The sequence below is a fragment of the Camelus ferus genome, chromosome 4 (genome assembly GCF_009834535.1).
Source record: "Camelus ferus isolate YT-003-E chromosome 4, BCGSAC_Cfer_1.0, whole genome shotgun sequence".
NCBI classification, from domain to species: Eukaryota; Metazoa; Chordata; class Mammalia; order Artiodactyla; family Camelidae; genus Camelus; species Camelus ferus.
Window position 1 is genome coordinate 8582734 of NC_045699.1, and position 22234 is coordinate 8604967.

The 22234-nt window shown below is 43.7% G+C and overlaps 1 protein-coding gene across 6 annotated transcripts in view; it reads right to left on the bottom strand.

The window, feature by feature from the left end:
• NTRK2 (neurotrophic receptor tyrosine kinase 2) overlaps positions 1 to 21824 on the bottom strand; it is a 327573-nt gene extending 305749 nt beyond the window's left edge. For 2 of the 6 annotated variants that reach the window (XM_032477491.1, XM_032477495.1), the window contains exons 1-4: positions 21572 to 21824; positions 20921 to 21043; positions 20465 to 20676; positions 19421 to 19994 (exon numbers count right to left, since the gene is read on the bottom strand). In XM_032477491.1, coding sequence (XP_032333382.1) covers positions 19421 to 19632 — 212 coding nt within the window. In that variant the 5' untranslated portion in view covers positions 19633 to 19994; positions 20465 to 20676; positions 20921 to 21043; positions 21572 to 21824. Of the gene's footprint in view, positions 1 to 874; positions 878 to 2973; positions 2981 to 19420; positions 19995 to 20388; positions 20677 to 20920; positions 21044 to 21571 lie in introns of those variants that run through there. The other 4 variants (XM_032477492.1, XM_032477493.1, XM_032477497.1 and 1 more) reach the window with 4 other exon arrangements.
• Between the last annotated feature and the right edge of the window lie 410 nt (positions 21825 to 22234).

Below are 22234 nucleotides of genomic sequence, written 5' to 3' on the forward strand. Positions count from 1 at the left end.
AAGTTGTGTTTGAGCAAAAATGTTTATTTTGGACACATGTACTCTAACATCGGGTGATAGAAACCACCAGAAATATGAGTCAGCTCATGGGGTGACTCGGGGTATACTCTGCAGCTAATTTGTTCTGGCAGGCCCACAAGAGGCCAGCCCTCTCAAGAGTGGGGGCCCCCCCAGAACCTGAGGGGGCTTTTCCTCTGGCTGGGAAGCCGTCTGGTCACACCTGCTCCTCACAGCTTCTAGGCTAAAACCATCTCTGCAGTGCTCTGTGGGAGGACCTCCGCAGTCTCCATCAAGCATCTGTCCATGTTTGGAGGCAGTCAAAGCGCCACCTCCCCAGGCAAGCCTCGATCTGCCTGCTGGGACCTCTGCAGCTCATCTCATCTGCAGACGGGGTGGCTTCCACCTGGATGGGCACACAAGCCAGCCTGCTTGGTCTTTGTTAAAGGATGTCAGCCCCACCATCTGCTTGTCTGGCTTCTAGAGAGAATGAATCTGGCCTTCATCGGGAACAGAGATGACAACGTTCAAGGCTCTGGTCAGAGGGGACAACTTCAGATCATCTGCAGTCCAGTTTCAAGCAAAGCCTGGCTCAGCAAAGGGTGTGAGGGGATGGGCGATTAAGATCCCCCATTGTATCAGTTTTATAATCACAGCACTGGGAGATGAAATTCGTGGACCAGTTTAGCGTCCTTGCAGAATTGATGTTCTTGTCCCTTCTCCCTACTCTCACTGGCTTTCTCAGTAAGAAGAAAATGAAATCTACTTCTGCATTTTTCATAAAAGCTGTGAATTACATCACTCATATTCCCTGCAAAAGAAACTCTTTTCAGAACAGAGTGCCAGACAAAGCTGTGTTCCTGTGGAATTAGTAGGCATTCTCCTCCCTAATAATGAGCTTCTCTTTTCACTGCCAGGAAGTTAAGGACAAATGTTGTGTTCAGTTACAGCAACTATGTCAACCGTTAGAGTGACTTGGAGTTCTTGTCTCTTTTTTTATCCCTAATTTCTCCCTCTCATTTTTACCTTATTAACCTTATCGTGTAAAAATAACTACCATCAGTTATTCAAATACTGATGATAAACTGATTAACTGTGACGGTTCTTATATTTATTCAATACAAATTATGTGGCCATTACAATCAATATGCTTACGCTATGGAATTATCTTATAGCTGTTTTTAAGAAACGAGTTAGAAAATCATCTAATCCACAAATTTTTTGCGTTTCAAAGTGACTGTTTATAAAAAGTGACATCTTGCAATTCCAATCCAACACAAAGTTATCTTTCCTTCAAAACGTCTTTTCCTCGTTTCCCATTATTTCAGGCCAATCGATGTTTCGTTTATGACTAGTGAAGGAAAACTTGCTATGATTAGCCGGGGCCCGAAGAATTCTAAGAAGCATCAAGTCAGCACAAATCACAGCAGAACACAGTTCTGAAAGCTCTTGGCCTCCATTCAGGCCAAATCATTCAATAGGAAGAAAATTGGGGGAACTAATATTTCTGCTCCAACTTCGGGATAGATCAAGCATGGCACAGAGAAAAATGAGCATTAGGCTTAATGTCAAGAAGAGAGTGACTCAAGTGGTAAAATTTTAGGATCTCTATGAAGGGCTGTTTTGATTTTGGCACAATTTCTCAGCCAACGTTTATAGGCTGTGGAAGTAAGGAGAGTGATAGAATGTGTGGAACACTTTCAATTTTATCTTCACTGGCTTCACTTCATGTGTTAACCTTTAGTCGCTTTTACAGAAGCTTAGAGATTATTTTCGTTGGAGTTACACTACCAAGATATTGGCGGAAAAGGATCCCAGTCCTAAGTGGTTGTGTAAGGCCACAATAAAGAGACGCTATTTTACAGAAAGGAAGTGTGATTGCATCTAAAAATCCTAAATAAATCTCTTACAAAAACTTTTAATTCAAGGAATAGATCATTGTTAGAAAAGATGTATATTTTGGAGGTAATCAAAGGAGTCAAATTCACAGAGACAAAAAGTAGAATGATGGTTGTGAGGAGCTAGGGGGAAGGGAATAGGGAGCTGCCATTTAATGAGTTCAGTGTTTCAGTTTTGCAGATAAAAGGGTTGTGGAGCAGGATGGTGATGTTTGTTGCACAAAAATGTGAACATACTTGGTTAAGATGGTAAATTCTGTTATGTATATTTTACCAGAATTTAAAAACAAAGAAAAAAGATATCTATTTTTGTAAAGGCCTTGAAATTATAGAGTGAGAAAGATAGTGAAAGAGAAAACAAGAGTACAAATTGACTGATAACCTCCAGAGTCCAGGGAAACTGCTGTAAACAACTTAATAAATAAAATGGGCCAGGACTATTGAAGAAAACAAAGTGGCAGAACAAAGATCATCACCTGAGTCACAGTGGCTAAATCTGACCCATGACTGCTCAACACACAAATGTCAATATCCCAATTGGTTGAGCACGCCAGGTCCCGCAAGATGAGAGAAATACACAAACAAGGGAAAGGGCACACAATGGTCCCAAGAGGAGAACCAATGCCCTCTTGCGTCTGTCCCCTTAACCTCAGAGCCTGTCCAGCGCCACGCTCAAGACCGATTCTTTTGCTTTTCCATCCTCCCCCAGCACTACAGAGCCTACTCTCCTTCAAAACACAGGACGTAACCTACACAGGACGTACAAAGGACAGCCATACAAAATAAAAACAAACTGTGGTGCTCTATGTGTTATGCACTAATACAGTTATTTTACAAGCACCAATTCATTTTAACCTCACAGAAACCCAATGAGAAAGGTTCTATTATTGTCCCTTTACTAAGACACAGAGGCTTTTATTACCTAGTCCCAAGTAGCAGGGACAGACCAACTTCAGAGTGGGGGATTTAACCCTCCAAGCCCTCCTGCCTCATAACCTGGATCATTCCTCCACACAAACGCCCAAGGAAAATGAAAAACTTAATCTGTTGATCCACCTATGCATGGCAATTGATAGACTGAGTGATGTTTCAATTCAGAAAAAAACATAATGAGAAGAGGAACTTCTTAAGCACAGTTTTCACAATCCCAGGATCCTCCTAGGGTGCCAGTAAAAAAAAAAAAAAAGTTATTCAGCCACAATGAGCTGATTTTTAAAATATTACATTCAGATCTAGAGCTTTCAGGGGCAATAATAAAATCTGTATGGGAAAGAGAAGAAGGTAGAAACTGGAAGCTACTGATGTTTGATGTTTAACAAGCTCCATGAACTTCTGGGGACAGATCCGTGCTTTGCTAGTCTGTCTGTGTCTGCGATACCACAAAGCTTGTTGTAACACAAGTCAGGAGGGGCATCCTGCACAGCTGTCTTTGGAAACATGGACCCCCATGCTTAAGAATTCCCCCAAAGTGGGGGGCACTACAATGGGAGGAGCAGTTGGGAGTGCCTGGAGTGCTCCCATGCATAAGCCCTGCACTTTCTCTATTCCAGAGCATCATTGCACCTCAAAACTACCAAGGCAGAGGCTCAGACAGCCTTGTCCCTAGTGCTCTTAGCACTGGCCAGTGGATCCAGGCATGTCAGAGGCCCTCACTCTGGTACTTCTCCGGCTGAGTTCCTCCATATGAGGCAAGGACTTTACAGAGGCAACAGGATGCTCCCCTGGAAATCACTCCTTCCCTTCTTGACCTAGGAGGATCTAAGCCTACTCCTGGGGCCTGGACAGGCTTTTTCTGTGGGTCTCTCATCCTGTTATAGATGTGCACACTTCTAGGCACAACTGTATGGGGGAAGGGGGGGGGCGTTCCAAGGCTGCCATCTATAGCACTGTTGATGGAGTTCAAATGTGTAGGCTAGATTGTCCACACAGCTGAGAAAGAGAAAGGAGGTCGGGTGACTGATCTCACTGGAGACCTCTGCTGGTGTCCTTCAACAGGCCATATAAATGGTAGGAGCTGGCCTACGTCCGTTACCCAGGGCCCAGAAAACTACCTGGTGGGAGGACATATTCAAAATATGTTTGTTGATTAATTAATTGATTAAATGAATGAATGGATGGATCAATCCATCAATCAATACATAAACAGTCAATTCCTATCCTCTATTTCAGCCCTCCATGTAATAGATGACTTTGTCAACAGAAAGTCTATGGCACTCTGAACAGCACACGAACAGATATAAAATACAATGAAAGGAGGGCAATGACAGGGTAGATGCTAGGGTAGGCTGGGGTAAATACAAGACTCAATGGTGCCCTCAAGGCACCATTGTGGTGAGGAATTTAAGTCCCAGAGGGCCACATAAGCTTACCATGAGAGCCAATGTCTCAACCAAAAATGAGACTTTTCTCATAAGAGTTAAACATTATATGTTGGTTCCATCATGCCCATTCCTTTTTTAATTTCAATTTCACAATACACATGGAGTCTAAACTATTTTCTTTTGTATGTATATTCTGAACATACTGCACCGTGTAAACATAAATAAATGGATGTTATCTCAAGGGAGAATTATCTTTTTGGATTATTCAACACAATCTGTTCACCTATATACTTTGCCACTCTGTTTTTCAAAGCCTTCCAATCTCATATGTCTATCAGTTGTTTCATGATCAGTTTTGCAAACAACTGTCAAAACTTCTAAGGTGCCTGATAGTGTTAATTGTTATAAATATAAAGGAAGCCCCAAGAAACATTCATAGAATCAGCCCACTGCACCTTGATTGTAAAGGTACCAAAGTATGTGCATCTGATGGTTCACTAACTTGGACCTCACACACTGTCTGTTCATACTCCTGATGTCTGCAGTTCTTTGAGAAAAATGAACAGCCTCCACCATCCATACTACAAGAAGGATAAATCACATCTGAAATCTCACACCAGAATCGCTTTTTAAGTGAAGCACTATAAATGCAGTCACAGGGAAAACTGCAATTGATCCACAGGGGATATCCATTATTAGCTATTACCCGACAGACAAGGCACAAATCTTTCTCACTAGACCCATTTGTTTGTTGGGGATCAGATATCCCTGGAATGATTCTTCTTCCCTGGATTTACCTTTGTTGTTGAGCTAGCCTGTTCTGCACCCATCTCTCTTCATCTGCTTAATTCACCCTCCATCTCTCCTTCACGTTGGACACGTAATCAGCCTGCCTCATCAAAGCTTTGCCTTTCTTCCTTGCCAGCTATGCTGTCTCTACAACGAGTTGATTTCATATTGTGCATGAACCAACACTGTGCTGTTGAATTCCATAGAGGTTATTTATTTAAATAACCATCTTAACCTGATGGCTTTCTGAAAGCTATGTCTAGAAATTTACACACTGACAGCCCAAAGAACAATGTGTAACTACTCTAATTTGGAACTCTAAGTAAGGGATATGTAGGGGAGGGGGATATGCATGGATACGTATCCTTGTGTATGTATATAATACACATGGAGGTCTAGGACACTGTGCTGGGGAAGAGCAATACACAAGATCCCCACGGTCCCTGCCCTTATGCATTTTGTATTCTACGGGAGTCTGCAGACAGGTACCCAGGTGTGCATTTATGATACTAAGTGACCTGGGGTGGGACTGGGTAACACTGGGTGTGGGGCTGTAAAAGCACATAGTGGTGACACACAGCCCAGAGGTAGAGAGGCAGAGGAAGTTAGCCAGGGGCAGAAGGCATGAAAATGGAGTTCTGGACAGAGAGGACAGCCAGGGTAAAGCCTGGGAGGTGAGAGTAGAACTCAGTAGGGGAAATTTAAAACTCAGAGAGGCTGCATCATCATATTGAAGAAAGGGAGAGGCAAGAAATGAGGCTAGAATTTTGTTGTTTATCTACTGTACAGCACAAGGAACTACGTTCAATAGTTTGTAATAATCTATAATGAAAAAGAATATATATCTGTATAACTGAATCACTATGCTGTACACCAGAAACTAACACCACATTGTAAAGGGGGCGGGAAGGGATAAATTTGGGAGTTTGAGATTTGCAAATGTTAGCCATTATATATAAAAATAGATTAAAAATACCAGATTTCTTCTGTATAGCACAGGAGACTATATTCAATATTTTGTAATAACCTTTAATGAAAAAGTCTATGAAAACAACAACAACAACAACAAAAAAAAGGCAAGAAATGAGGCTAGAGAAATGGGTTTGAATTTGAGGATGCTGGGCTTTTTTTTTTTCTTATTGAAGTATAGTTGATTCACAATGTTGTGTTGGAGGATACAGGGCTTTTAAAACTTGTTACAAAATTGTGAGTTTTTAATCTATAAATATAATGCTGTCTTAATTTAAAACATCAATATAATGTGGGGGAGCTAGGCAAGCAGTTTCTAAAATTCATATGAAAATATTATCTTGCAAGAATAATCCAGAAAATTCTGAAAGAAGAAATTGGTAAGTAAGATGTATACTTTAAGTAGAAAAATACGTATCTATGAAGCTTTAGGATATAAAAAGTTTAGTATTATCATGTAAACAGACATTAACAGGAGAGGATAGATCTCAAAATCGGCCAAAATACAAAGATGATCTTCACATTTAGCCAAATCATTACTTAAATTACCTTAGGGAAAGGCTCAATTATATAATCTAGGGTGTCAAGAGACCTGACGGGCTGATTATCTACGTTGAAAAAGAGGGAAACAACTTTTTTGCTACCTCACTCCTTATATTTTAAAAATCCAAATGGAGCAAAGTTTTAAATACAAAAGCATAAAATAGTAAAAGTAGTAGAAGAAAATCTACGAGACTTATTTTATACTCTTACAGAAGGGGAGACTCTTTTTAGCCACATTTACAACACAGAAGCAAGCCATAAAAGAAATAATAAATCTTACTACAAAAAAACCCACTTAATTCTGTGCTGCCAAAAAAGAAAAACTACAATCAATATCAAAAGACAAGCAAAATATTAGACAAAGCATAAATTTTCCTACTGTTCGACAGATTTTATGAATCAATTTTTGAAAAGGTCACCAATCCAATAGAAAAAGAAAATGGCTAAGGGATGTTACAACACAGTTCACTGAAAAAGAAATACAAATGACTTACAAACATATAAAAAGATTTTCAACCTGGATCATAATTGCATAACTGAAATAAAACAATGGTGAGATACTGTTTTCCAGGGATATGATTGACAAAGATCAAAAGGTTTGATAACAAATGGTATTGGCTTGACTGTAGAAAAATAGGGGCTTCCAGTTTGGTTGGGAGAATAAAATGATGTGATCTTTTTGCAGGACAACTTGGCAATATCTACCAAATCCCAACTGTCTTGCAAATGCCCCTGCTATTCAAATTCTAGGAACTTTTCCTGTAGATAAAATCATGCATGTGTGCAAGGTTGTTCAAATGGAGGTTAGTTAAATATAGTCCATTCATTGGATGGGTTACTGAGTGGCTGTGAAAAAAATAAGTTTGGTGTGTATATGCTGCCTATAGGAATATTTTTAAGATACACTGTGAAGTAAAAAAAAAAAAAAAAAAACAAACACCAAAACATAGAACAGCATAGCAAGATCCTCAAACTAAAATCAAAGTTGCTACTGGAGAGGGAGGCTGAGGGACTGGAGGGTTGAAATCCACGATGGGAGGGAGACTAACTATTCATATACACTTCTTGATACTGTTCGTATTTCTAATCATGTTCAAATACTACTTTTTCAAAAAGCTAATTACTAATAAAATTCCACACAATAGAAAAAGAAAAATACCATATGGTATCACTTATATGTGGAATCTAAAAAAATGACACAAATGAACCTATTTACAAAACAGAAACAGACTCACAGACATAAAAAACAAACTATGATTATGGCAGGGGAGGGGGTAGAGGGATAAATTGGGATTTGCAGATACCATTTTATATATAAAATAAATAGCAAGTTTCTACTGTATAGCACAGAGAACTACATTCACCTATAATAAACTGAAAAAGAATATGAAAAGGAATACATATATATGTATAACTGAAACATCATGCTGTACACCAGAAACCAACACAACATTGTAAACAAACTATACTTCAATTTAAAAAATTATTTAAAAAATGATCAGAATACATACCAAAAAAAAGTTTCCTTAGGTCCTTTAAAAAAAAAATTCCATGTGATGAAGTTAATGCATTTCAAAGAAAAGTTGTGCAAAATCACTTTAAAGACTCAGAAAGGCTCCCAGGCTTAAGCAAGTCTTGGCTAAAGGCACTAACCTTTCCAAAGAAAGAATGTGTCAATCAGAATTGGGGCCAGGCAATGAATGAAAGCAAGAGAAAGGAGTGTCCATCCAGGGGACACAGGTCTGGGCCAAAGTACTTCAAGTTCTGCATTCCCCTTTGTGAAGGCTCTCCCATTATGGAGATGGATGCCTCGGGCAAGCTGAGCTTAATGCTATTTAACATTTTAAATGCAGAATTAAGTGCCCTTGCTCTAATTCCAAGATCACCAAGCAAGCTTCCAGTTATAATTTGTTCTCCTTTATAGATCTGCTGGTGTAAAAAGCAACTGTTATGCTGATCTGTGTATTTGGATCCATGTGATAGTTCTAGGCTTCATTACACAGCAGTATATAGTGACATTCTGCTTTTTGGGTTTTTTTAACCTAAAAAAGAAAAACCAACTTTGGATTCTATTTTAAGAGGCATGGGAGCCATGGGACAATCAGAAGCAGTGACAGAAGATTAGAATTTTAGAAAGACCACTCCAGCATAGAGAGGCATATGGATAGAGAGGGGACAGTGGAGGTCAGGATGCCAACCCGGAAGCAGTTGCAGCATTTTAGGAAAAAATGATGGTTGACTGAGTGAATTTTTTTTGTTTATGTAAGTCCTTGTTTGATGTTCATCTCCCCTCCCAGACTGCAAACTTGGTAAGGAGAATAAATCAGGTCAGTCTTTCTCACCATCAGATTTCAAGTACTTAGCATGACACCAAACAGATCCCCATTAATATCTGTTGGAAGAAAGAATAAATGAGTGAATGAACGTGGGCAGTGGAGATAAAAAGAACTGGACAAATTTAAGAAATATTTAGAAAAGTGAACTGGAATGACTTGATTGAAAAACGAATGAATATAAGGGTCAAAGAGGGGGAGCAACCAAAGCTTTCGGCAATCAAAGCCTTTTGACTGAGTGGGCAGTGGCCCCTATTAAGATAGGGAACACTGGAAACGGGCTGGGGTGACGATGATGGATTTAATTTGGAAATGTCGAGTGTGATGCACTATGATATATCCAAGAGGGATGTTCAGTAGGCAGTTGAGCATATGAGCCCAAAGGTCACCACTGATAGTGGATGGGGACAATCATTAGAACATCAGCATGCAGAAGGCAACAGAGGTCACACAGTGGCGACATAACCCAGGAAGAGAAGCAGCCGTAGGATGGAAGCCAAAGGGACATCACGTTTTAGGAGAGGAGCAGAGATAAGGAAACTCTTAAGTAAGACTAAGAAATAGCAGCAAGAGGGATAGAGAGGAAATAAGCAAAGTCCACTGACACCAAAGCCAAAGAAAAGGGACACTTCAGGAGCATCAGGACAGAGGGAGAAACAAGGCCAAGTTCTGCTAAGAAGCAGATCAGAGAAGGACAGAGAAATAAATACACCTTGTATTTAGTTCTGTGAAGGTTTTAGGGGACAGCAGTGGCAAGTGAGTTTGATGAAGCAGCAGGCTGAGACTGCATTCGGAGGAAATGGACACAAGGAATACAGACCCATCTTCTAAGATCAGGCATTGAAGGGAGAAAGGGAAGGGCCGGGACTAGAGAGAAGTGCAAGGAGAGGAAGGGAACATGGCTGAAGAAAAATCCTTCTAAGACGGAACAGACCGGTCCTGCTTCAATTCTGATATTTACAAGAGAAAGAGACTGAAAATACAGATGAGAGAGGGAAAGCCATCCACAGAGAAAAGTTTAAGGAGTTGAGATCTGTAATAGGAGTGGAGTGATTGGTTTCAACCCAAAGGCGCTCCAGCCCTCCCCTGCACTGGAAGGGAGAAGTTGCTTTCAGACATAGGCAGCGTGCTCAAAGGGAATTCAAGTGGATGAGGCCACAAGATGACCAAAAATATCCATGGAGGAAAAAACAAACAAAATTCAGCTGGGTTACTGCCACCATAGGAAGCAGGAATAGAGGATTGCTCACATCCCATCCACACATCTATGCCTCCCACCATCAACAGTGAAAAGTATCCACATTTGTGAGGAAGCACCCTTTGTAACTGGTCCCACGTCTGGCTGAAGCTGAAACAACCACCATGTAAATGTGGGTTTTAGCCTCAAGTGCACCAACTATCCTTATCACATTATGTTAAAATTAGATCTGACTCTCCCACCAGATACAACTACTCAGGGGTTTCCTGTCTCCCTACAGTACCTTATTTGTCTGTAGCATCCCAGTGTCCTCTATAAACACTAGCTGAACTGAACTAATGTTTGAGTGAAGTTTGAATTAGAAGGCAGGCAGCCCACATGACAATCTGGAAACATGTGGGAAACTATTCCAGGCAGGAGGAAGGGAAAACTTGATGGGAGCAGAAAGATGAGATTTGATTTCAGTGCCAGCTCCTGCTTTGGGGATCATGGAAGATGGAGACCAGGCAAAGAGGCAAGTCAGGGAGAGACCCCTCTGGAGCGCCATCCCCAGGAATGGACTGAGAGTGAGCGGGAAAGGTCAGAACACACACAGTAGTGGGTGTTCTGATCAGATGTGAACATCTGGATTAGCTGATGCCACTGCCTAAAATACAGATAGACAGTACACGTTAAGAAAACTATCTCCAGGGGAAAAAAAGGTGTTCAATTAGTAGGAAACCATAAGAGCACTGCTACCCAGGTTGGCAGGGAGCAGGTAACCTGCAAAGCCAATTGACCTGAACTGCAGAGGTAGATTTAGAGAAATCCACAGATAGGATCTGTTGCTTAAGCCACCAAGAGAACTGAAGCAATCTCTGGGTTGGCCCAGGGGAGGAGGCAAGGGTGAATTCCAGGATAGAGAAAGAAACACTGGTGCGTGGAGCTGACTGATTCAGGACCACAGACCCTTTCAGGGCTGAGCAACCACTGAAATCCCAAACCCCCGTTTCAGAATTAGGATCCCAGGATGGCTCATCCGGGATCCCAGGTTCTGATACCATGAGAGTGTGGTTATGAACCCTAACTCCCATCTCCCCATCTGGGGCCCCTTCAGTTACATCAGATTCCTTTTTCTTTCTTCTTATTTTTTTTTTCTTTTAATGGAGGTACTGGGGATGGAACCCAGGACCTTCGTGCACATGCTCTACCACTGAGCTATACCCGCCCCCTTACATCAGATTCCTTTACATTGCTGCCTCTCTGGCTGTGTTAACCTCATCAGGCCAGGTTAGTTGGAACAATGGTGGTTGACTCGCGGGTCCTGCAACCTAAGCTTTCTTCACAATTCAATAAAAGGGCTTTGCAGCCAAAGGCCTGCCTGAGTGTGTGTGTGTATATGTGAGTGTGTGTGTGCTGGGGACAGTGGGGAGGGGGATAAGAAACACTGCCAGAAACAGAGGAAGGAGACTGAAGGGTCACAAAGGGGAAAGGCCAAACCCAGGAGGGCAAGGAAAAGACACCAGGAGCAAGATTCTCCATGACATGAGTTCAGGTTGGCAGCAGCCAAGGTCTGAAGTAAAGTGGGGAGCAGATCAAAAAGGGTTTGTGGTTTGGGTTTGGTTGGGGTTTTTTTGCCGAGAAATGCTAGCTTTTCTATCATGCTTTGCCAGAGAATGTAAAGGCCATTGTGTCAAGCTCTCTGGCCCACCACTCCCCACCCCTGCACACACACTACACAATAAGTAAGTGGAGGCCCAAGAAAGGAAGCAGGCTGTCCCCGCTGTGAGCCACCGCAGAGAATTTGGGCACAGGCCTCCCTGTTCCCTCACTGCAAAGGATTCTGGGGCACATGAAGTAGAAATCACTTTTATGACAAAGATTAGAGTTTAGAAGAGCCCATCTTTTTAGATCACACCATATTTCAGGGGTCACAGACCAAAATTTGAATGTCTTTTGGTTGAAATTACACTATTGTAGAATTATTCAAAATTACTTGGCTGATAATATAATTTTTTGTTTATGCTAAGAACTAATCAGAGGATAGAAACATGGGTTTCTGAGTAGCCAGGCTGACTAATGGAGTCACTGCTCTAAAGCTCTCATACTTCACTCAGAGAAGACCTCCTGCCAGGTCCTCATTGAGAGAAATCCAGAAGGATTAAACCAAAATTAAAAGTCTGGTGGAGGGTGTACAGCATGGTGACTACAGTCAAGGACACTGTATATATATCTGAAAGTTGCTAAGAAAGTAAATCTTCAAAATTCTCATCACAAGAAAAAAAATGTGCCAACTATGTGTGATGGATGTTAACTAGACCTAGTATGGTGATCATTTTGCAATACATACAAATATTGACTCCTTATGTTGTATGCCTGAATCTAATATAATGGTGTATGTCAATTATATCTCAACTTTAAAAAAGCCTGGATTGTTTAAGGAAGTAAATCCTAAATTGTAAGAAAAATTTTACAATTCAAGATAAGTAAGTCTAAAGGTACCACACCTAGTAGATTTTATATATTCACAGACACACTGTACACACACACATAGAACTCTAAGGTGTGTCTATCCATGAAACTATTGGGATATGAAGATTACAGGAAAGGGTGTGGTACTAAATAGCAATAGGTCATTATCTGCAATAAAAAGGGGACTCTAAATGGTGTGTGATTGTTAACATTTCTATTCTACACCAGAAGATGCTATATTCCCGAGGGCACACAAATCATTTATCTCTTAACAGTACAACAGATTACAAAGGAGGAGGTAACACTGGAAGGGGAAAGACATGAGATGAAGCCTCAGTCCACCTCCTTTCCACTGTTTGGCTTGTGAACACTTATGTGCATTTAGACACTTCTAAAATTGCCTGCAGTGACAGGGCCAAATGTGGGTAGGTGGGACTAAGTGGACAGAGCCCTAAGCAAAACATTGGATAGGGTTCTATTCTGAATTACATTCTGCTTGGCCAGAGAGCCCTGGGAAAGCCAATCAACCTGACAGTCCCTCCGAGGCTGTCAGGACCTTCTCAACTACTTCAGAGCAAGGTTTTAAACCTAAATAAGCAGATGTCTGTAAAGTGCTTTCCACGTCCCTTGGGGAGAAGCCCTGTCTAAAATCAGAGGTATGTCTCAGAAGTGTGCCCCTCCTGGAAAAGCCTTAGTGCAGGCCATGGGCAACATACAAAATGGTAGCAGAATGAATTCTGAATGTGAGTCAACAACGCTTAAGCCTGTTCACTGGCTCAGCCATCAATCCTGGGGGCAATGAGAAGCCAGGGGAAAAAGAGGAGGCTGGAAAGAATTGTACTCTGGCCACAGGTCTTTCATGGGAGCTGAGACAGACTTTGTATAAAGGGCTGAGAGTTCCCCCCTTACATAATCACCCCTGACTGTGGCAAAGACCCCCAGACAGCCACCTTCATTCTGCTCTGCCCTCCCTCTAATCCCAGCCTGCCAAGATGGACCAGCAGGTGCAAGGTCAGTGTCCCTCATTGCTGCCAACTCATGAAGGCTTTTCTCAGCAGCCTGACTCTTGTGCATGCATTGACTTAGAGAAAAGAAAGACTTTAAATTAAAACAAGCCAGCAAACCCACTCACAGTAAATTACACCAAAAAAATGTATTTCTTCCCATGGAAAGGTAAGGTCATTGTTTGCAGGTCAGTAGCTCACAGACTTTTTAACTGCTTTGTCTCCAGTAAAGATAGGTTTTCAAAGTCTTAGCCAGACTAAGCTTGTCTTCACATCTCTGATGCTTCTAAAATGGTGGACTGGAGTCAGGTTCAGTGCAAGGACACAGAACAGAGAGGAAGCATCCTAAATAAAGTGAAGGTCTTGGCACTTTCTTTGGATGCTAAGAGAAAGCATCTAGTTCCACGACGTCTTAAATGCATCATGGCCTTAAAAGCAACTCTCTTCACCACCACCCGTTCATGCAGAGGGGGTTGGAATAGAGCATTTCTAAGGCCCTTTCTCCTGTGGTCCTGATTTTAAGTGACCCTCCCTGTGACCTTGGACTCATCAGCCCAGCACTAACACACCATCAGTCTTACTCACTGCTTACATTTTAAAAGACATAGACAACCGGTTTGGAGATTTCAGAACAGACACTGAAAACATGCATTCAGGACACAATGACACCAAAGGTCCTCATATTCTCGTGCTGCCGGGCTCTGAGCACCCAGCACCACGCTTTACTTCAGAGCTGATGGAGAAACTGCACTTTCTCCACAACTGAAGCTCTCTGGAGGTTCAGAGCCAGAGCATGGAATCCAAAGCCCTCAGTTTATACGGCAAGTTCAGGCCTAGAGACATTAGGGGACTGTTTCAAGATCAGTTAACTCCTGACTCCAGCTTTCTAAAATATACGGAGTTTTGTGAAATATGTAAACTTAGTGCCTATGCATTACTTTTCTTCCCAGGTTTAAAACAATCACAAGCATTCACTCTTTCATCTCCCAGATCAATATTTATGACTTCCCAGTCCTCTGGACAGCCCAGAGAGTAAAGTGAGTGGTGAGAAGGCATCCTGATTATGTGAGATCCTTGCCTTTTTTAATAGAGATTGATTAGAAATCAAATATGGAGCTAAAATTATCAGGCCACTGCAGGGCTCACATCTCTGCCACCTGGGGGGTGGGATTTGTGGTTTTAAAACTTAGACAAAATAGATTATGAAAATAATCAGTCAACTAGTAATAACCCAAGGTTCAGTTTTTTTCTATCTCTTTCTTTCTCTCACACACATCAAACAAGAAAAAACAAATTGCCCTGTCTACATAACCTCTCCCTCAAATCATCCAATTGATTTGTAACCACCAAGAAGAACCAAAAATTGACAGTGCTCCAAGGAGCAGCAGGTTCAACGCCACAATCTACTCTACAGTTTTTAAACCTACAAGAAGCTCTCTAGAGAAGTTGTAAAGTTAGTCAGAGGGAGGATGTCTGTGTTTGATATTCAATGATGGCTTGATAATGTTTCTTCTCCTAACAGGCAAGATGAACAATGAGTTAAAACTGGAGGCAAAGCCAAAAAAAAAAAAAAGGAAGGGAGGGAGGGAGGAAGGAAAGAAGGAAGGACAAAAGCAGAAAAAGAAAAGAAATTCAATTCCCTTCCCCAGCTAAACAAAAACTCATGGCTTTATACCCCTACAACCTACAGACTGTCAGAGAGATCATACAGAATATTCCTGGGGAGAAACAGACCTCAACTCTCAGCTGTTCGGCCAGTTTTTCAGCTTAGAATATACCTTTACAAGGGAATATTGAAACAACACAAACAGAAGTTTATGGGATAGGAACAGTGAAAGATCTTAAACAGAACTAAACTCTGCGCTGGGGAGCTGTGACCACATCATCTCGACTTCCCATTACTTGCCTGTAATAACATATAACCCAGGCTTTTCTCTTTAACTCTAGTGCTCTGAATTCCCATAAGGAAATATCACTTTTCGGAGAAGAAAAAAATCAAACACATTTTCCTGTATAGTCAATGAGAGGTGATGGAGAGTGGGAGGTGGAAGAAAGTAGGGTCAGGAGGTCATGGAGCTTTTCAATTGTTTTACCCAGTGTAACAAAAACCTCCATGATGTGGAGATATAAGGTATGAAACTAAGAAGATTTCAAATGGTTGTGCTGAGCTGAGTTCTGCAAATACCTTCACTAGGAAGACAGCATGTTTTCAACAGCAGCTTGCCAGTTGTATTAAATAATGAATGAGGTAAATTAGACTGCCTTATTTATTAACAAGTACAGTGTGACTTACGCAATCACACTCAAAACTTACTCTGCGGTTCTTAAATGCACGGAAAGCACAATTCAAAGTTCTAGAAGCCCCAATGGAGGGGCTGAGAAGTAAATACCAGAGTAATAAAAACTGATGCCTTTCACTGAATACTTATAAATGCCAGAATTTTTCTTAGTACAATTAATTTCAGGAGGAAAACTCACTAAGGTGAGAGAGCCAGAATCAATGTATTAATGACATAACATTACAGCCGCTTAACCAAGCCAATAATAAATTGCACACAGAGGTTCTGGCAGCAGAAGCTACAAATTCTATTTATGTTGTACTAAGAGGAAAAATATTACATTGGTCTCCAAATATTAGTTCAAAATCATCAAATGTCACCCAAGAAATTTAGGGGGAAAAGTCATTATTGGTCTTCATAAAATATGCATGCCTTTTCACCACCGTGTGACTATACATAACAATATCGAACAGTACACATAAAAATGGTTAACACGGTAGAGTTTATGTCGTGTGTTTCTGATCACAATTTTAAAAACTCCATGACCTATTTTGTATTTTAACCATACCTTCTGCCACTTGAGTGAGACAGAACTTTTGTCCTTTGCAAAGCATTCTGTCACTTGCTACATCTGAGACATAAAGGGCGGGTTACGTAAATCCAACAACAGACTTCACTCTTAAATCCCATTTATATGTGACAACAGTATTGTTTTTAAATTTAACTTAGCACTGCTTTGGTATAGCCATCTCCAAATGACAGATCAGCATTTTGATTGTGGGCAGGTGTGATGTGTATCTACAGACAGAGAGATATAGATCTAGACATAGGTCACATGAGTGGGTAAAGAGTATGAGACATACTGTGATGGGAAGATTTTTAATAAAACAGGTTCAAACAATGACTCTGAAAATGAAATGTCAGTTTGGCTTAAAATATGCACGTAAAATAAAAAAATAAAATCCTCTCTCTTAATTAGTCTATGTATTTATTTTTAAATTGTTCTATATGGGCTCTCTCTGAACCCTAGAAGGCACAGTGGTTGTATTTTTCCCCCAATATAGCAATACTAAAAGATTTTCTATTTTTAAATGATACAGTAAACTGTTGCTTCAGCAAGTTCTAATCACAGTTTATTTAGTTACACTAGTCCTATTTTAAAAAAATAGAAATATGTAATTTCAGCTAAATACCATTAAACTAGAACTTTAAAACAGGTTATTTTAGGAATAGCTTTGGGTCTAATCACAAAGTAAAAAAAAAAAAAAAGTGTAATTTGGTTCCAACTGTAGCTGGTATCCACTGGCCAAGAATTTAAAAGCTGTTCAAGCAAATATTAATATGTAAGAAAGAGAGGACAGATGGTCTCATATAAGGATGAGAATGAAACAGGCCCATCCACTGATGTCATTTTGATATCAAAGCAGCAGAATTCAAAATAATTATATGAAGTGCTTTCCAAACAAGGATTTCAATACATTTTACAGATAAAGACACTGGAGCACATACCAACTGGGCTCAAATATAGTTGAGGGAATGAGCAGAGAAAAGTCCTTTTGCTCAGAGCTCACCTCTATCAGCCTGACTCACATTGCTAACCTGATTCCCCATCCTAAACACTTAGCCTACACACCTCTCCATTCTCCCAATCTCAAATGAATTTTCAAATCAAAAGGAAGAAAATGAGTAGAAATTAGGAGTTACTCTTAGCCATTACTGAGTGAGTAACTGTGATAAATGCTTTGGTAAATATTAAAAAAAAAAAAAAAAACTTAAGCCTGAAAATAGGAACTTGCCATCAGAGAAAAAAGAACCAACAACAATTGTGAGACCTGATATAAGAAAGCTCTACTCAAATCTATTAATTTCACATGTATTAGGCAGGTAAGACCACTAAGGTGTAAAATAGTATTTTTTTTTATTTAAAGAGTTCTATTTTTTTCCTCAAATTATGGCCTTAAAGAATAGTAAAGTGAAAAAAATCATTAGTCCTATGTTTCCTCCTTCACTATGCATCTATCACATAATACAAAATTTTAAAATAACTACCAAAAAACCCAATATCTAACTGTATACGGGCACTCCCCATGGTCTCAAAATAGTCTGAAGGGCTCTGAATTCCATATGGCTTACTCCATCTCATGAAAAAGGCACAGATCCTGACAAAAGGCCACAGACAGTCTGACCAGCCTGGCAAGCCTGGACCAGCCCAAGCCAGGGCCAGCGGTCAGGGCCCTACTCACCCTTCCCCTCCAGCCCTGCCTGCTGCTCTCCTTGCCCAAACAGTGGAGATCTGAGCATCCTGGATCCAGCCTGACAGTTGGCTGCTCCCAGCACATCTTAGCACTGCTGGGCCGGCATGTTTCCCCTCTGTTCTGTTGTCATTTCCTTCTGCCTGAGACTCCTCACATGAGAATCACCAGCAGAACAAACAACAGAGCCAAGGAAGGTCTCTTACTTACATTAAAAAACAGGTTATCTTGGTCAACTATGTTGGCACAACCAGGGTGTGCGTTTTCCATGGGGGGTGGGGGGAAATGCATGCGCAGTCGCCAACCGGAAGGCCACAGCCCAAGCTCTACTTTCAGGCTGCCTATCCTGCTGTCAAACACCATCAAGAAAGCCAACCCAGAGAAACTGTGCCTTACAATCCTCTATATGGATGGATAAAATCTCATGTTAATGAAACGTATAAAATGGCAAAGAGGGGGAAAAAACAACACCTCTAGGAGAGATGACAGGGGAATGCTGGAGAAAGGACTGGTGAATTCCTACTTGGTGATGAGTTTGTCACAAGGCATCAGAAGAGGAGGACAGAAACACACAGTTCTGCTTCTCCACTGGACCAGGACAAGCACAAACATTTCCCGGGACCTCGGGGTCCCAGGCTAAAGGCAGCATTCAGCCAGAGTACTACATACTGCTTTATCATTCATCCTCGTCCTGGGGAATTATTCAATGGGCAATTAAGATTTATAATCCAAATGGTCTCAACATTTTATCTCTGGGAAGTCAAGTCCAAATTAGATCAGACCAGGCTTTTAGGCTTCCAACGATCACATTTTCTCTTTTGAGCGAGTGCATTTCAACACTCAGAACTTCTCCTCTTACAGATCATTTTCAAGGCCATCTCTGGATGCAATCTCCTAAGCAAAACCTGATATATAAAATGAAAAGGAAAACTGGTGAATTCCAAATCTTGGAGAAAGACGGTAAGGGAGAGACTCAAACTTCCTTCTACAGATTTTTTGTAAGTTAATTATTTTACCCTCCTTTCTAGTAAATATTACTGGAACTTCTCCTAACACAGCATGCACATAGCACTTTATGAAACAAAAATATCCAAGACTAAGTTATTGTATATGGAAAGCCTAAAGCACACCCAGCAGGACTTTGATATATAAGGTGTATAGGAATATAATACAATAGATATATAATATTTAAAACATTTTAAACTGTCACACTTCTCATGTTAGCAGCCCTAAGGCAGTGAAATAGGTAACTGACAGATCGCCCAGTCCTGTATTTCTCACCTCTGACTTCTCCCCAGACTTGAAACAACATTCATGCCCAAGACGGACCTGCCGGACCAGCCCAGGCCCTAGGGGCGACGAGGGAAGGAGGGAGGAAGAACTCACATTTCAGTGATGTTCTCAGGGTCCGCACTGGTAGGCTCCAACCTCGGAAATGTCACGATGCCAGGAGAAGGGTCGCTACACCAGATCCGAGAGGCGCTGCATTTGCAGGATGTGGGACAGGCGAGAGCGGCCCTCCAGAAGCCTATGATCAGCCAGCAGAAGCCCCAGAACCGCGCCATGGCTGGCCCATGCCACCTCGTCCAGGACGACATTCCTAGCCACCAGTGCCAGCCAGAGTCAGACTGAGTACGTGTCCCTGCGCCGCACAGGCCGGCCTCTCCTTCCGGTGCTGGGCAGCCTTGGCCGCGCTCGCCGCTCTCTCCGCTCGGTGCTCGTCGCAGGCGCGCAGAGCCGAGCGCGTCCGGGGCTGAGCGTGTCCTGGCGGGCCGCAAGATTCACAGTGGCAGGGGCATCTCGGGCCTCTTCACAGGGGGCGCTACCGCCGCTGGGAGCTCCGCGGAGGCCACCGCTGCATGGCCCGGCGAGCCCAGCACCGGCCGGCGGCGCTCCCGGGACGCTCTGTGGAGCAGGCTCCTTGCTAGACGCGCGCTGGGATCCGGGACGCACCTCGGGGCTGAGGACAAACAGACACGCAGAAGACTGAGCTCAGGACCCCATACGCCACGAATTGGGGCATTCTCCCTCCGCGCTCGCGTCAACCCCACCCCGCGCCCGGCCCGGAGACTGTGGACGGATGAGTGCCGAGCTCCGGCCCTAGAAATAAACTTGCCCTTCGATGGCATCAGTGTGCCCGCCCTCTTTCCGAGCCTGAGGTTGAGGGAGGGGAAACAGGGCAGGGGTCCCCGAGTCAGGATTCCATGGCACAGGCCAGGTGTAGGGCCTTTTAAAGGGGGACACGGAGACTGCCGAGGGCGATGGGTCCGCGTCGGGGCCCTCGAATGATGCTGCAGAATCCTCCGCGGCCCCTGGCCTCAGGAGTCGCGGGCAGGTGGCGCGGCGTGTCCCACCTGGGGAGCCGCCGCGGCCGCCCCAAGGTGGACAGCGAGGGCCGAGACGACGGAGGGCACTGTCCGCGCTGCTCACCCGGGCTCCGGCGCCTACCGCCCGCCGGCGGCGCCTGGGTCCAGGCTCCTCCTGCCGCTGGGCACGGAGCTCCGAGAGCGCGAGCGAAGGAGCGACCAAGGCTCCTGCTCCAACCCAATTCCGGGAGTCGCCGCCGCCGCCGCCTCTGCTACTGCTGGCGAAGTGACGTGAGGGCTGACGCAGAGCAGGGGCAGAAACTCCAGAAAATTAGTCTGAAATCCAAAAACACACACGCTCATACACACACAAACCCATAACACCCTCCAGACAAAAGCAACAGGGAAGGGAGGGGAATCTGGGGGCGAGCAGGGAGGAGGGAGGCATCGGTGCCACTGGCCAGGAGCAGACAGCAGCAGCATGTGGGAGTTCACACACGCGCACACCCGCACACAGCCTGGCCGTGGAGACGCGCGCGCCTGTGTGTGCGTGTGTGTGCGTGCATTTAGATCCAGGTACCTCTGAGATGGACCGGTCCTCCGCTCCGACGCCTCCCAGTCCCTAATTCACACCGCGGTCTCTTCTAAAATCGCAGTAGAGGCCGTCTCCTTTTTTGAAATGGAAACCGGGCTCGGTTCAGCTCTGAAAAATGCGCTGATTCTTATTATAGGAATCCTCCCTCCCTTCTCCCTCCCTGCTGCATTCTCCTTCCCCATCCTGTCTAAAAGGGAGGACGAGCTATCTGAAAAATAAATAAATATCGTTAACCCCAAAACGTGTCCAGCATTGGAAACCAAGGATAGCCGCCCCCATTCCGGGTCATCTATTTGGGGATCGGTGATTTTGAAGGGTCTTCCTGTCGGTACTTTTGCAGAGGGAGGGGAATCTCCAAACGCAACTCTAGCTCTCTAGGTGGGTCTTTTTCCTGCCGTTTTCGGGCATCACATGCCCGGGAAATAGAGACATGTGAGGGGAAGGGAGCGCGCCTGACGCGTATTGGGTTCCCTAAATGCGCGGCAGCAACCCTGGCCTGTCCCATGTGTGGCGCCGTATCGTTTTCTCTCATCCTTCAACCTGGCAGGATGTAGCCATTCCCAGTTCGTAGCTTCACTCCCCGCGATGCCCACCCCCCCACGCGGGGCACCCAGAGCCCTTGCTCCCCTGCCGTACCTTGCACGTTTTCGTGTGTGCGCGGGTGTGCGCGAACGCGTGCCCTGCGCCCGCGCTGCCCGGAGCACGACATGCATCCAGCTACTGAGAAGCCCGGCGCGGGCAGAGCCTCGGGGTCTCACTAGGGACAAACGAGGCGATCCGGGAGGGTCGGGTGACAAACCGTAACTGCTCTGCGGGCGTAGTTAAATGATGGCTGCGGGGCATTCGCAAGCCCTGTCTGAGAATCCGTCTTCCCATTTGCGGCTCGGAGAGTCTGTTTTTCCGCAGTCATTTAAAAGGGAACTGGGAAAATGCACCGCAGTGCCTGACACTTCTGAGGGCTCTGGTGCCCCCGCGCGGGGAGAGAGCGCCCGGCACGCTTGGGAGCACCAACCCGCGGCCGTGGCGGGCACTGCGCTGGGGGCGCGCTCTGGCTCCAGATGCGCAACCAGCTGCGTCTGACGCGTGCGCGCCCCTGCCCGACCGGTGCGCGGCTCGCCAGTCCTAGCTTTCGCCTGGGAAAAGGCGGGCAGCCCTCTGCGCGAAAAAGGGCGACTGGATGGGATCTCATCCAAAAGATAAGAATGGTCACGGATCTGTCCGAGATACCGGGGGTAGGAACGACTGAGAATACAGAATGTCAAGATGAATGCTCAGATCTCGGCGACGCCTTAAATATTA